The sequence below is a fragment of the Diadema setosum genome, chromosome 2, assembly GCF_964275005.1.
Source record: "Diadema setosum chromosome 2, eeDiaSeto1, whole genome shotgun sequence".
Lineage (NCBI taxonomy): Eukaryota > Metazoa > Echinodermata > Echinoidea > Diadematoida > Diadematidae > Diadema > Diadema setosum.
In genome coordinates this window covers 37,264,205-37,281,145 of record NC_092686.1, presented here as the reverse complement: position 1 = coordinate 37,281,145, position 16,941 = coordinate 37,264,205, and the positions used below count along the sequence as shown (strand labels likewise).

General features: G+C 39.0%; 1 protein-coding gene across 1 annotated transcript; it reads left to right on the top strand.

Moving 5' to 3' along the window:
• The first annotated feature begins 5,782 nt into the window (after window positions 1-5,782).
• LOC140244705 (ATP-binding cassette sub-family C member 8-like) lies at window positions 5,783-16,718 on the top strand. The gene is made up of 10 exons (XM_072324324.1): window positions 5,783-6,394; window positions 7,260-7,499; window positions 8,832-9,020; window positions 10,339-10,491; window positions 12,519-12,681; window positions 13,007-13,134; window positions 13,830-13,992; window positions 14,665-14,705; window positions 15,671-16,024; window positions 16,713-16,718. The coding sequence occupies exons 1-10, from the start codon at window positions 5,783-5,785 to the stop codon at window positions 16,716-16,718; spliced, it is 2,049 nt and encodes a 682-aa protein (XP_072180425.1).
• Window positions 16,719-16,941: the final 223 nt, after the last annotated feature.

Below are 16,941 nucleotides of genomic sequence, written 5' to 3'. Positions count from 1 at the left end.
CTTTGGTTCTGTTAATACTTATGCATTTTATGATGTTCATCGCTTTACATTACAGAGTCCATCTGTGATCTGTACTCATATCTATATTCACAGAATCGATAATTTCGGAGAGCCTAATTATTTTGACACTTTACCCTATGAATGGAATTTTGAAAACACAATAGACAATCTCTTTGCACAAGCACACAGAAAACACATTACTATGATTATGTTTCAATTATCATAACCTGTTTTAAACTTTTGCATCTTTGAGGATTTACAGGTCTTACAATAATATGTAGCCGATTCTTAGTATTTCGTTGGGATTCCTTGAATTATAAAATTCTTTGATTTGCTTTAAATTCGTAGTAGAAAAAATGTTGAAAACGTGTCCTTGTAGCTGAATCAATAATCCTGCTTATGTTAAATTGAAAGAGGAAGAGTTTCATGGTTTTATGCAGTATCTTAATAGGTCAAAAGAGTCAAGGCCTCTCCGAACGACGTATTGTGGGTATTCTATATCTCATTTACCACTTGTCTATGTTTGACAGGACATTCAAACATTACATAGTGTACATGTAACACATGTGTAATACCCCGCACTCTTAAAAACAGTACATTTGTAAAGTCTAATAAATCTGGCGCAACTGCTTTGTTTAAATTACAGATTGGCAAATTTTTTTTTTCTTTTTTTTTCTTTTTCTTTTTTTCTTTTTTTTTTTTTTTTTGGGGGGGGGGGGGGGTTCATGTGACCATTTTGACCGCGGGTGGATAGTGTATTTAAGCTCCAATGACATACAGCTTTACCAATGCGGAGTAATCAGTCAACAATGGGGACGTGATCATGCGTAGAAAACCTCTGAGTATCTAATACGATGAAGGTACTTTCTCTTATTCTCTTATCATGTCGATCCATCGCTTAAGGGAATCAATCTTCATTGCATATTCCAGCGATGTGTTGGTGAGATAGTATACAAACATACTTTGCCTTGAGAGTTTCTGGTTAAAACTATGGGCAGAGGTGAATCCAAAGGAACTTATTCACCGAGGAGCGCAGCCCCGAAGTGAATTGTTCTTTTGGAGACACCGAAGGCTATAGTAACCAGAAACTCGAAATTAGGCAAAGTATAGTTTTATGTTTTGGATCAAAAATTTAAAGAGAAGAAGGGGAAAATGTGAAGCGAGAAGTCGTGTCGTAGTGGTGGATGCGATGTTGTGAAGAGACTCTTGTATGAAGCGCACAATGTCAGGCTGCTTTGTGTTGTTACAATTGCTTTGAAAAATTTTACATTTTTCAATTACAGAGTGATTTTACGAAGCAATGCGCAATGTCAGAACTGCTTTATGACGTGACAATTGCTTAAAAGAAATTGATACATTACTAATATTTCACAGACTGGTGGTACGAGCAGCGCGCAATGTCAAAATTGCTTTGTGACTTCACTTTTTTTTGGGGGGGGGAAATTGTTACATTTTAGAGTGACGGTACGACGCATGCAGTGAGTGATGTCACAATTGCTATGTGACGTAACAATTGTTTGTTAAAAATTGTTACATTTCACAGAGTGACGGTGCAAAGCTGCGCACAACTTCAGAAATGCTTTGTGACATAATTTTGCAAATAGCACTATATTGAGTGTCAAACATGCCAACACTGTGATACAGCTGAAAATACCCATAATCACGTGAAGCTCTTTCAACCAATCACTAGAGGATAAATTTTTGATCCAAAATATAGAGTGCAATATTGGCACAGAGTACGTATTTCAATGAATTACGGACATTATGACAGATCTTAGTTCGGAAATACCATTTCACACACACACACACACACGCACACACACACACACACACACACACACAATAAAACGACATATATGTTAAATTTTCAGACTCCGCTTCTAACGATACGGGTTCGATGCGGGGAATGGAATACCTTTCAAAGTAATGTACGGCCGTGCAATCCCAATTTCACATATAATAGTAACTATGTGAAATTGGGACATTTTCACATAAAACCACATGCACTGTGTGACCGTGTGTTTGTTCCATAAGGGCGACGCAAACACTAAGGACAGTGAAGCTTCTTATATACAGAAACAACAACAACACCAATTGCGTGGGAAAAATAGTGCCGACACTCATATATTAATGTCACATAATGTTATGACTATTAATACTTGAGAGGGAGAGGCAAAGGGGAAAAGAAAGAGTTTATATTTCAGATTACAATCCGTTGGGAAGAATGAAGTAATCTTCTGAGGCAAATTCGTGTCGGTGACACGACATTTGCTCCTGCGACAAATTTCCAATTTGTTCGTATATTAGAGTGGAAGGAAATGATTCCTTTCGACAACGACATCATTAATATCCATTCCCCTTTTCAAAATCATTAGCATTTTAATAGAATTGTAACAGCTCTGAAAACGCTTTTTCGGGGAGGGGGAAGGAAAAAACATATGATTTCATTTTTCGAATTCATGTTAAAAGGGGGGACTTTAGTAAAGATTTATGAGAGTATCACTTCCACAATCATTCGTTAGTTAGTTTGCCTGATTTCGTTCTTTAGGAGAACATGAAATTTCAAAACATGTAATTTCCAAGATGTCACTTCTTGTAGTGACTGTGGAGTTGGATATCACTCTGATCAAGTAGATACTTGAAGAAATTCAAATCAGATACTGCCATTTGGGAGCACGCCCCTCAGATTTGATTCAAGTTCTCTGAATACTGGCATATGGTGTGCAGAGGGAAAGAAGTATATCAAAGACAAACATAATATGCTCGCTGGGTTGAACAGATTTTTGTTACAGTCACGCACGGTCAGGTGCATTGCTTGAAAAGACGGCGAAGGTCTCTCACGGGGATATACACAATGGGTCTTCTAGTCCATATCATGTCTGTACAATAAAAACTGAAAGATTTCCTTTTAAAATCTTATTTTGGGGACGAGAGATCATGAACAATAATGAGGACCAGCGTGGTATAGAGACTAGTTTGATACGATTGATGGGTGTGAACTTGTGTACAATACAACATGCACTGTATTTTTGAAACCTGGACGTGCTCTTTTGAGAGTTTGTACGGATCTTTTTAGTTGTTCTGAAGTGTACAACTGTAACTATATAGAACAAATGCAACTTTTAAGTGGTGAGACTGCAGTCTAACCATAATAATGGCCTCTGAAGGGAGTCACAGCAGAAGTCCCTCCAGCCCCCCCCCCCCCTTCCAAACACAAAAGACCCAAGCGTACTTTTGGAAAAATGTACGTCTGAGACAAAGCAATTCAATTGGTTTCCTGTGAATAAGAACTGAATCATTCATTCCTTGTCACGATTTTTATCTTTATACCAAAGATTTGTTTCTTGTTTTTCTCCTTTTTCTTTTCATACTTTTTTTTTGTAGACGTGAGGCCTTGATACACGCTCTGCAGGAAGGTGCATGTGAACGCTTGCTTACCGCATGAATGGCTGAGAAGAACGACAAACTCACGCCCCCTTGCGAAACGGGATAATGCGGGAAAAAGCCAAAGCACATGATCAGATCAATGACAGCAGGCGATCACTCGTAAACACAACGAGTGCGCTGAACTGCATGAAACGTAGCGGAAAAAAGCATCATGAAAGAAAAAAAGGGGAAAAAAAGTCAACCCCCAATATGATATTTCAACCATATCTTACAGCCGACGACGTGTACATGACGTGTCAAAGTTGAATCTGGCTGAATATCACTTACTCACTGCTCACGAAACCGCGCACCTGATGGAAGGAACCACACTTGGCCATTAGACCGTGGCGCCGTGTCGCCTGACGCATACCCGTCTTTCAAACTACTCCAGGAATCTCTTGAATGTACATGAGCTTGCTGAAACCCACTGATCTTTCTCGCATCCACGTCTCATACTGGAGGGACGTTTGGCCTGATCCAGCTCTAGGACCAACGGGGTGAGTTTTGCACTCCGAGATTTCGACCACTGGATTTAGATGTAATTATGATCCGTATAATGTGTGAAGTATAGTTCAGAATAGGAATGACAAACAGTTGCATAAAGGATGGTATGAATCGCATAGCTACGCAGTGGTTTCAGAAGAGAAGTAAATACATACCATGTAAATTGATATATTTCTGTGGAATATTGTACGGCTGTGAAAAATGTTTGAAGTTTTGCAATATCACTCTAGCAAACCAGCATTCAAAACACATAATCTTATAAACAATTTGCCATCAATTTTATTATCATTAAAAGTTTTCCTCAGACTGTTGTGTGTAACTGAAAACAAAACCTACATCGTTATCTCACATACAGTATTTTCTTAAACTTAGTGCTTGCGGCAAGCAGAATGATGATTCAGGCAATATCCAATTGGGAATGACATCTTGAACGGTGTTGAAGTAAATATGAAGAACGGTGAAAGCTGTGTCACTCTCATTTGTCAAAATGTGTGTGTGTGTGTGTGTGTGTGTGTGTGTGTGTGTGACGAAAAGGCTGCTTGAGGCAAATAGGTATGATTATCCAGGGGACAATATGTGAGAATGAATGCCGTACCCGATAATGATACGGTGCCAACACGTCTTACAAAAGACGCAAGAATACATGCTGCACGCAGGACACAATACGGTGCTAACTTGTATTGAAAAAATGTCACAATGGTGACATTTATTATGAATAACACACTACGCCTCCATACCTGCCTTATTGACATACGGTATTTGTTTGCTTGTGAGACTTTACGACATTGTGCCAACGAGAAATTCTTTCAGTTCGGATACATAAACAAACGTCTGAAAAAATTAAGGGTGTCTATATAACAGATTTCCGCTATTACTATTTTTTCCGTATTTATAGGTAACACGTCTTCACCAAGAGAAGTTCCCTTCTTTACCTGGGTAGGAAAGTTTCATAGTATTTCATAGCAGATATTTCATGTATGTACCATGTCATAAAATTGCTATAAACAACCAAAATAGCTTCGTCAGTACTCAGTAAGTTACTAATCAGAAATCATCGACGATGCGCCATTGAGTGCCTGGGATTGACCATTCCTATATATACACGCATCGTGTGTCTTTGTCGTGATACAAGTCCTATTCTGCGCAAGAGAGAGAGAGAGAGAGAGAGAGAGAGATTGACCAATCATAACCTTTATATCCCATGATCCCTTGTGATTCGCTGGACTACGCCTTAATGATTGTCGTATGACGTGTAGGCCTAATACTTGCCAGTGATGAAAACGTCTCGCGGAGTTTTAGGTTTGAAGAAAACATCGCGGGTCAGTACTCTAATATGAGAGTTATTGAATTTATGATACCTTTCATCGCCTATGGAAAATTGTAACAAGTAAACTCACTTCCCAATCGACTCCTTTAAAAGTAAATTTCATGTCTAAATGTAATTGCCAAAGATTGGCATGATTGGTGTTTAAGGGATGGGGTGGAGGTATAACGTCTAAACAGGAACCTTCTTTCTGAAGTATGGATTTTTATGCGATTGACAAACACCGACTGCAGGCAACTCAGTTTCATTACCGGAAACAAACAAGCAAACAAACAAAGATATATGTGAAGTAGCCACACTACAAGAAATTAACGACAAAACTTCATCATTTACAAAGTTTTTGGTCTTAACCTATAGATTGCAGTACATGTGTGAGCCAGATAAACTTCAGGCCTAAAACTTTTGAGATTACAAGCAGTTATTCTGGACAATGTTGTCTGCATCATGGAAGCTATAACTCTATACGTGTATTGACTTGTTCACTTCAACCACAGGTGCAATAATCGATGAGCTTACGCTTGTGTCGTCATGGAGACACAGAACAAATTTTCTGCCTGGTTTTGCGGATCGAATGATTCGACCACCTCGTTGCTCCACCCAGCGCAGAACTGGACGGAAGACGAGTGTTTCATCGACTCGGTTGGATTTTGCATCCATGCAACTTTTAGCGCGCTCGCACTGGTCATCCTGACAGCCATTCCGTGCTTCAACGTTACGCGCAGCGTGAACCACCGGTATTTGATCCCCTATCCTGGTCATGTGGTGCGATGGGTGGTTTACATGTTGTACTTCGTGGTCTGTCTGTGCATGTGCGGCGAAGGGGCGATGCTGGACTTTCTCCGTTCACAATCGGGAGAGCTCGCGCCACCGCGCTTCTACATGCTGCCGATTGCAGCGGGAATTGCCGCCATTTTAGTGATGGTTTACTACCACTTACTAGAGTACTGGGACCTTCCGATATTGGCGATCTTGCAGCCGATATATTGGATCTCCGTTCTTGCGGCGGAATGTTGCAGACTGAGAAACATCCTAAACGATCCTAACATCCCATCGGATGGTATACGGCTGATCCTCAGCGGAATCGTGGTCGGATTTGCCGGGATCATGGCGCTGGTCGAACTCTTCCTTATGTGGAAATTGGTAATTCTGTGGCATTTTCTTACAAGTATACCTTCGTACGAATGTGGCAGAATGGCATGAAGAATTAAAGACAAGTTTCAGAAAATGATTATTACGATTGATTAATGAAGACCCTCATGCAACAGGATGGAGAATTCATATAATGCCATAACTTTACTCTTCTCTAAACTTAACCACTGTATAACAAAACAACTTTCCCGGCAAACGTGGTAAATGAATACATCTATAGACCGTCAAAAATGTCATAAATTCACGATTTGCCAAAGAGTTCAGAAAACATCATAAGATTTGCCAGGAAAGATCATTCATTGATTTGGGTATGGTGGGAATCCGAAGCAGCATTTCTTCATGCGATATAAATAAAATAAATAGAATCACATCCCTTGTTCAATTAATCACTGCAACTTAAACAAGGCGATTCACAGTCCAATGACTTATACATTCTTATTCACAACTTCACGGAAAGACAGAATCCATTTAATTTCAAAGATATTTTGTCTTTACACGAAGAAAAAAGAAAGAAAGATCAGGAGAACAATTTACAGGAGTTTTTGATGACACTTGCACTTGTTGCATGTGATATGTTACTGCTGTATGATATCAACATGTGCAGTCTATGTATAAGTGACCTTATTATGAAAGAAGTTGTAATTTACTTTCGAGAACGCAGTTATTCAGTCCGAAATTTGTTTGGTCTTGGAATTGGTGCGTAGTTATACCTCTAGGCTACCCTTATTCTGTCATCCACTCATCGTCGGTCCATCAATTTTCTTTCTGTCACAGTGACTGTTTCCCCCCCCCCCTTTATTTCATCTATTCTCTCCCACTGTTTCTTACTATCTGCTTTTGTTGACTTTATTTGCAGGTGTGTCGAAATTTCTCGCCAATCGGAGAGAAGCTGCCTCCGGATTTGAGAAATCCCGACATGCATTACTACGACGATTACAGCAGTTTGCCGTCCAACATGCTACTCATGTGGATGGATCCGCTTTACAAACAAGGATACAAGAACGCCATCGAAATGAAAGATCTGGGTGACCTGCCAAAGAGGCACAGAACCCGCCACATCAGTAGAAGATTCTTGAAGTTTCTCAAGCAAGAAAAGGTGATGCTTCTATAAATCTAGATCTCACGTTTGAAGAGATCCACTGTTATGTGATTTGACAGGTCTCGGTAACGTCACCATACAACATTTTTTTTTTTCTCCTCTTTCATATGATCGCGATAACAAACTTAGAAATAAAACATAAGCTCTACAGATTAATCAAGAATCGATTGGCTTGTAGCAAATCTTTTATACTTTTATCTTTACATGTTCCACGTCCACGTGGGCGCCACTATTTTTTTAAGTGTTGTTAAACAAGTATCGCAGGCTATTGTTTTTATAACTTTTGTGTAGAGATGAGTTGGGGGCTGCATGAATCGAGAGTCTACGTTCGTTATGCGTTTGAATTTTTGTTATAACTCATGTCTTACGTCAAAAATTGAAATTCATTTTAACCGTGGATAACTACGAAAAGCTTGTCACCTCATTATCAACATTGTTCCTTATCTAAAAAGCAAAACTTAAATGCTCTTCTGTATCAATAACCATGGGTCCACGGAAAAATAAAAGACACAAGAAAAAAAAAAACACATGTTTTTCTTGGTCTCCATCCTTGAAAGTACAGAGGATATGCAGAGAATATTCCACTTCAAAATGTGACTGCTGCACTGTAACATGGCCCTCCACTCCACTGAAGAATTTGTTAATGTCCATCAAATTTTAATACGCCAAGGAGTGCAGTTATAGCTTGCATCTAAAGTGTTCGCGCCAAATTCAGTTTACTCTCGCAACCTGCAGGTTTTGCTTCAAGACATGAACTGTCGAATACAACTACTGTTTCGGACGTCTTGCCGTTATCACAGGTCACAGTTATAGGAGGCACTGTCATCTTTCTTTGTTTGTCTTCACTGATAAGATCACGGCGGTGGCTTGCAGAAAGGGCTTTTTAACTTGAGTGGAGGAATCATATATAGGAGAACACGAGTGAAAAAAGACACGTATATCCATGCACACATTCACAATGATACAAGCAATGCAAAGTACACTTTTAAAAGTAGTAGCTCATTTTACATAATATATCATTAGTGGAGTCATCTCAAAAGAAACAGTTATTGTATCGACTATTGGAAGATATTATGTACACATTCAATGACATTAAATGAACAATAACTTATGAATGATTTTAGCTAAAGGTCGACGTGCGCTCTTCTGATATTGAATTTTGAAGCTGGCTTCAAGTGGCCAAATAACCTACGCACTCTGAATATGCTTACCGCTGGTCCATAGCACCTCACATGTCCTATACCCTACCAGTGATTATGCATACAGCAGAAATATTTTTTTTTTTCCTAATTGTCACGCTGTCTTCTTGTAACATAAACCGTGTTTCAGGATCGAGTCGAGGGAAGAGGTGGCGACATCAGTTTGTATCGAGTTCTGAACAGAACACTCTTTCCTAGAATGCACATCGGTGGCGTGCTCAAGTTTATGGCCGACACTTCCTCCTTCGCCACGCCCTATCTCATCTCGGGTATCATCGAATGGACGGCGAGGACCACGACCTCGGACCAGGAAATAAAGGTGTGATTCACGTAACGGTCTTCCATGAAAATGAGGCTCAAGGGTTTCATAGTAAAATATAGTCATGTTTTATCAAATTGTGGTACTCAACCCATGAACAACTCATGATTAGGCATATCCAGATCCTGGAATCAAGCTTACAGCTGCAGCGCCCTCACTCTATTTTTTTGCAAACTTTTCACCCAGGGTGCCATGACACTCTACGGTGCACACAATTAAGACGTAGCCAGACACACTCAAGTTAAAAGAAACCAATAAGCCAAACATAAATGTGGATGAGTAAAAGTATTAGGGAAAGGACCAAAATTAAAAGAACACATCGGTGAATATTTTGAGAAAATCGGACTATTGACTCGACAGTTATACATTTTTAAAGTTTCAGTGCCGTCTTCGCTAGGTAAGGAATCTACTACGCTTTGTGTCTTCATTATGGAGACGCAATATAAGGAAAAATAATAAAGGAGAATTCCACCAGATTTCATTTTTCAAGAAAAGTACAAATTCCATCCACTCAATACTTACATACTTTAAGGGCAATATCATTCCCCCTGCTTTTTTCAAGAAGGAAGTCAAGTGCATTTTCCTTCTGCTAGAGAAGGGAAAATAAATATGTTGAATTTTCTCTATGATTATTTTTCTGTATGTTGTTGTCCATAATGACGTCATGAAGCGTAGTAGTCTCCTCGTCCAGCGATGACGGCACCGACCCTTTGAAAATTCAGAGCTTTTGAATAGAATGCCAGATTTTTCTCACTGCTTACTTTCACTGATGTGCATGCTGCTTTCACTTAATTTACATTTACATGAACGCTTTGGATTCCTTAAGCTTTCTTCCGAGTAAGTGGTTCATAGCACCAATTGGCCAAACAATCCCATTGCTTTATCTATATCCAGTAATGCAGAGAGAGATTGTATGCTCGTAAAACTCTATAACAATACAGTATAAGGAATTAAAATTTCCCATCAGAACGTAGATCCTCTTCAGAATGATAGGTGTATAAAGCAAAACACTGCACTTTGTTTTGTGTGTTTTTTTTTCAATGTCAGATAAACAGGCCAGGGGCCCGTTGCATAAAAGTTGTGGTAACTTTGCCATCCAATGGTAACTACCATGGAATTCTTGATTTTGATTGGCTGTTGAGTAGTGTTGCCATGGTAGTTACCATTGGATGGCAAAGTTACCATAATTGTAACTTTTATGCAACGGGCCCCACATCATAATTAACAAACACTTGTAATTCTGTACGCTCCTCTTCTCTCCCCTTCTCTCTCTCTCTCTCTCTCTCTCTCTCTCTCTCTCTCTCTCTCGTTACACTAGGACGTGAAGTATATCAGCGTAGGGGAATTTTTCTCCAATGGCTTTGTGTTGGTGGGACTGCTCTTCATCCAGCTAGCATTTCAGAAACTCACCACCCAAATGTGTTTCTACCTGGTGATTAACGAGGCCGTGCATGCCCAAGCCGCCATACAAGTAATGTGTTCTACAACCATCCTACTTTTCAGTAAATGTAGCCGTATATGGACCTTTCCAGGCTATGATATTCTTTTATGCAATTTTTACTATTCTAAGACATTCTCAACAAGTTATTCGTCTAACTTTGTTGTTGTTGTTGTTGTTGTTGTTGTTGTTGTTGTTATCTGTGCGACATTTTTTTATGAACAGCAGGCAGGGGCAGTTAAGGCATTACAAAATAATGAAAACAATGTTTGTTTGATACAATACTGCTGTGCGGGATGATGTATTTTGAATGATTATATTTTGTACTTTTGAAATAGGACAGTATCTTAAAAACCTGTGAACATTAAATCATTTTTTTTTGTTTCTGTGCGAACGCATACATACACATATACATGCGTACTCACATGCATGCATAATGTTTTGTACTTACGTACATGCAGATATGTCTGCATATATTTCATGTATGTATACATATAATGCACACATGCATACAGTATGACTTTGAGGGAGAAAGATTTGCGGTGACACCACCGCAAATCTTTCTCTATCATTTACTTCACCAAGCAACGCAGTATGACTTTGTATTTTAGGCAGTATATATGCAAGCTTAGTTTCTTTCTTGGAACCATGAGGCCATTTTTTTGAGAGGGGTTGGCTTGTTCCTTCCTCTCTGCATGCTCCGCAAATAGATTTTATACAAGACCCGCTGGGATCCAGTTGGTAATGGGTTAAGACGATGGGGCACTCCCTTTCACCATCAACCAGCACGCCATCCATTGTCAAAACAACAATAACAACGATATACCCCGTGACCCAGACTAAAATCACTTTACGTTTCTCGAATGTCACAGCTGAGCGGTTTCTCGTAATACTCTTCTCTTTGTCACTTTGTTCTTAAGTCCCTCGAGCTATACATTATGGAGGTTCAATTAAAGTCACTTGCTTTGAAATCCAAACAGAATTCGCATGTGCCGAGACATGATTGGAAGATTTTGTTATTGTGTATGACTTCAAAGTCTGGTTGGGTAAAGAAATATTTTTAATATCCCAGCTCTGAAATAATTCAAGTGATAGAAGCTTGATAAAGGTAAAGCTAGTGTTGTTTGCAGATACTGAATTCACATAAAAGTCTGGTCCTGCTCTGCATCTGCCGGGACCACATCGTTGGGCTAAACGGGGAGTCATAGGTATTTGCTTATGATTCCTCGTCTCTTTTCATGTAAAAAGTTTGAGTTCATTTAGAAAAGGATGTGTTCTGACTGGATGTGTATTCTCACACTGACTGTCAAAAGAATACAGTGTCAAGTAAATATGTCACTTCATTTTGCTATATTTTATGTATTTGTGGAACATAGCAATCACATCAAGTTAAGTTTTTTTTTTCTGAATTCTTTTCACATGCTATGATGAGATACCAATGCTTTCATGCTCGAGCGAATGATACGTTAACATTCCACCTCTGCGATTTCGGTTTGAAGTACGGTACAACAGCACAAAAGTTGATTTTAATGGCAGAACCGATTCGTCGGTGAACCCCATAGCAACTGAAGGTAACAAACATGTTCATGAAAGAAGTACCGTGAATGACGAGTATAATTTGCAATTTCGACCAGAAGTTGTTAGAGTTAATAAAAGAATGGGCTACAGGCATTGTCAACACATAAAGATATTGAAATGAAAGAAAAATGAGTAATGAATGATACATTTCCAAGTACGATTCCCAGCCTCTAAAAGTACCGTAGTAAAGATGAGCCACGGCATTTTCAGCACATCGCCTCTATGGTAAGAGTGCTGACGAAATCATTCATTGAGATAAATAAGTACGCATAGAAACTCGTCTAGCATTACAGTACACACTTCGTAATATTACTGTCTGAAAAATGGCAACAAAATGAACATTGCAGAAAACGACATCGCTGTCCTTTCTAACACTACAGAACCATTTTCCTGGGTTCGGGCTGTCGCGTACTCAAAAGGTGCATGGTCTATGGTGAAAACAACAACTTTTTAACACCATGGCGTGTCTTCTTTCGTTGCAGACAGCTGTCTTCAAAAAGTCCCTTCGCCTCTCGACGAGTGCAATCAACAGTGGGTCAATGACTATGGGGCAAATCACAAACCACATGTCTGTCGACCCGAAGAATCTCTACACGGCTATAATGTGGATCCACCTTGTTTGGTCCGTCCCTTACCTGGTGAGTGGTACCTTGTAGGCAGCGATCACTAGTCAAATGTCAGTGAAATGAAGCCTTTTCCATTCGAGGTTCTCATGTTTACATTAACTATGTCAGAGCGTTGATCAATGCATGTGTTATTTCGACAATACGCCATGTACGCATTCCATTGTATTTTATGTTTGACATGAAGTGGGAAAAATAGATAAGGTATTTTTCTTTAACCTACGTATAATAGCTACATAGTATTGATCAATGCTTTTGTGACTTTTTCAAAATTCTGAATTTTACGTGTCTCCCTTCTCCTTCTCTGTCCTTGTTTTCCTTGTTGTCGGTATGAAAACAGGTTGGAGGGTTGATGTTCATCCTGTACAAGCAGCTGGGGTTCTCCTCTCTGGCCGGCGCCGCTCTACTGTTCCTTTCATTACCCATTCAGTCTCTCTGTGCAAGCCGACAGTCGACCTACCAGAGCATGGCAATGGTATGTTCCACCTGAAAGCACTATCCTTGGGCAAGAAATAAAACTTTGGATGCCGCTTTGAATCCTAAAACGCCAGGTATAAGCTTGGTTCATATCACGCCTTCCTTCCGACAAGATAGCTTACCTTTCAATGTTTCAACGTGTTACAGTTTTTTTTTCTTCCTGATTAACGAACATCTATATATATGTGTACGAAATTGTGTGTTCGGAATAACAAATCGTTGGAATAACGAACCTCACCAGTTTGAAAGCGTTGCTGACGGAATTAAACAGATATGTAAAGAGATATAACACGTCGCCACACAAGTTTCACAAAATCTCTTAGGGCACTATAGGGTGAAGTTTTAAGTTCTTAAAATTCTCAATTTTCAAGACTGCATCACATAACTCCTTACATCCCCCTTTTTTTCTCAAAAACCATGGCATAGAAACAGTGAAAAGGCTAGACAGCAAACAAACATATTTTGAGCAAAATTGTGCATCAAAATCATGTTCTTCATCCAGAAAAAGACCAATACGAAATCATGCTCAGGCAAGATATGAGCTGGATATTTGTATTAAAGCTGTTTAATTGAGCCACGTCACCCTTTATTTTGTCGGAATATTCTCAGTTTCACTTATTTGCTGAAATTGAATACAGCATCACTATAAGAGGAGTGACTCGACATGACAAAGTTTTGTGGTTTCCTTTACAGAAATATTCGGACGAACGCTTGAAGAAGACTAACGAAGTGTTGCAGGGAATTCAGGTGGTGAAGCTCAACGCGTGGGAGCAGATTTTCCAGACTTCCATCATCAAGGTCAAGATTGACGAGACAGCCCAGCGCGTCCGGGCAGTGATCTTCAAAATCGTGCTTAGTAAGATGCTCCCATTACCAAGTTTCAAACTCTTGAATTGGAAGTAGGCTGTGTTTATACGATATTTCAAACATCCTGCAAAATTATTCCTTGTCGACAGAACAAAATCAGGCCTTCTATGCCCATACGTTGCAATGTCAATGGCATCATTTTATTTCAATGGCCTATAAATACTTTTTAGTTCAATGCATATACGTAACCCACACAAGATGTATAAGCTCACTTCCTTCGATAATCAATGAGCCTACGTAGCAGGTTTATGGAAATAATTACTATTGGCAATCTGTGATGTTAAAAGAGAGAGAGAGGGAGAGAGAGAGAGCGAGATTGTCAGATGCATAATGACCTAAAATACCTTGATTAATGGATAAAGTGAGAGAAATAGAGAAAGTATCCCTGAAAACGTTGCACAAAGCTGCTGGCATCTTAATTAGGAACTTTTTTTTTCTATTCACTTAGTTGGTTAAATTTGCGTGTGCATATGACCCTCGGTGTTTTCACCCATGCATGGCCCCTAGTGAAGGGCAAGATGACAGTACACTTATTTTCACTGTATTGAGTCTCCAATTGCCATTCAAATTGTGTATGGATAACATTTTACATATTAAACCTTCATCTGATGAGTTTTTGATCTTCTCATGATTTATGCTTTGTTGATCTTTTCCTGCACAGCTGGAATGAATAACGCCGCTCCAATCGTAGTGATGCTTGTGGTAAGTAAAATCTGTAACGCTCGCAATAATTTGACTGCAATAATGTTTTGCACCTTAGTGCGTGAATGGATTCGCCTTTCATGTGGAACTGATTTGAATTGGATTTTTTTTTCAGTCGGAGATTGATTTTGATTTGATTTGATTTGATTTGTTTTATTTTATTTCTGCATTTAATCAGATACAATCTAAATACAAATTTCCAAAGTGCAAAGACAAAGAATAGCAAGTGCAGTGAAATAAATCGATAACTGTACACAAATAGATACACATAGGTGATTCCATGATTAAGCAGTGTACATACACAAAAACATAAAATAAGATATACAGTATTTTTCAGTAAATAACAGAGATCATTGAATGCAGGAGACCACCATCGTAAGCGATTAAGCTTGAAATGGATGGGGGCCTCATAATTACACTGAACTAAAAATAAATGACTATGAAAGTTGCAGGATATGGTGCTGTCCCCCTTTCATAGGCCATAAGCTATTCGAATTGTTAAGTTTGGAATTCGACATCTGCGTCGGGCAATTACAACTGTGATTTTTGTCCAGTCGAATTGCTGTAAGTATTTTTGACGTTGTCTTGATGTTAGTGTTCTCTTGAAAAAAAAAAAAGAGAATGTTGCAATCCAAGCGTTCCCTTCAAATTGTTTGCGTCTAATTCCGATTATATTTGTACCAGCATCGACATTTCATTAACATAATTATTTACTGAATTCTATTGATGATGATTGTAACAAAATTATAGTAAATTAATGATCACAAACGGAAAGAATCATGGTGCTGGTGATAATGATGACGACAATAAAATTGTTTGTTTTTAAAATGATATCATAGATGTTGGGTTTATATTCATATCATCTTATCATTATCATTGTTTTAACCATCACCATGAATATCAATCAATAAAACAGTGATAAGTTGATAACGAGATTAATGACAAATGCTGTACTTGTTTTGCAGTCCTACGGCCTCTACACGGTGATATCGGATAAAGTACTCACCCCAGCCATCACCTTCGCGTCCCTGTCGGTCTTCAACCAGCTCGCCACGCCCTTGCAGCTCCTCTCCCGTGTGACGACAAACTACATAGCCGCCACGGTCAGCATCAAGCGCCTGACAGTCTTCTTTCAGGCGCCAGAGATCGAAGTCAGGGACGACGGTCGGCAGAAGGGCAATGAGGACGACGGGTTGAACGACGACGACGACGACGATGACGATGATGATGACGGGGATGGCGGAAAGCATCACGAGGACAAGATGAATAGGCTTAATACGAACGGCAAGAAAAAAGAAACACAGGGAATGCTCAACAAGGTGACTAGTGTCTCTTATCAAGCAATAATCTTTAGAAAAAGGAATTCAGCGGAAGAAAAAGCAATTTATTGTTGACAATGATTTCTTCTGGTAGTCATTGATTAGTTCAGATGCCTATGATATTCATTCATTCATTCATTCATTCATTTGCTACCTTCAGCATGATTAAAATGGCTAAATAAGAACTGTTCATACTTCTACTGATATTATCATTAGTATTGCTATTATTACTACTACAAGGGGTCTCACCTCCCTGCTACTACTGCTTCTACTTCTATTATACTAGAGAAGTAGTAGTAGTGGTAGTAGTTGAAAATAATGATGACATAATAATAATGACAACAACGATGATAAAAGTAAGAAGGATTACGATAACAATGACTTGGTTACATAAACCCAGGGTCTTTGGTGTTAACATCACTCTATACCAGAACGCCCTGCTATTATTATTTACCCCCCCCCCCCCAGCATTGAAAGGAACCTTAATCACGTTCCTGGTGAAGAGTGACAAAGTCTAGATTTGATAAACAAAAATTAAACAAACAAACAAACAAGCAAACGAACAAAAACAAAAACAAAACATCTTGTTAAAAGATGTGAGCTCCTGGCAGGTGAAATGATTTGGAACTAGTGATCTGCCGTACTTTGCTTTATCCACCATGATATACCCACTCTTCCACTTTAACAGCTCTGATATCATAGTGGCATAGGTTTACCTTGATTCCCAATGAGGAACTCAGTGACGATATCAGTGCATGTTAATAATTAAAATTAAATGCAAGAAAAAAAAGTATTAGTTTGAAGGGAATGTAATTTGCATATCCTGTTTGAATTAAATATATCGGGGAGACAAGCAGGGGGATATTACTATAGTCAATCATACATCTTTTCAGTGTTTTGTTATCAATATGTGCAAA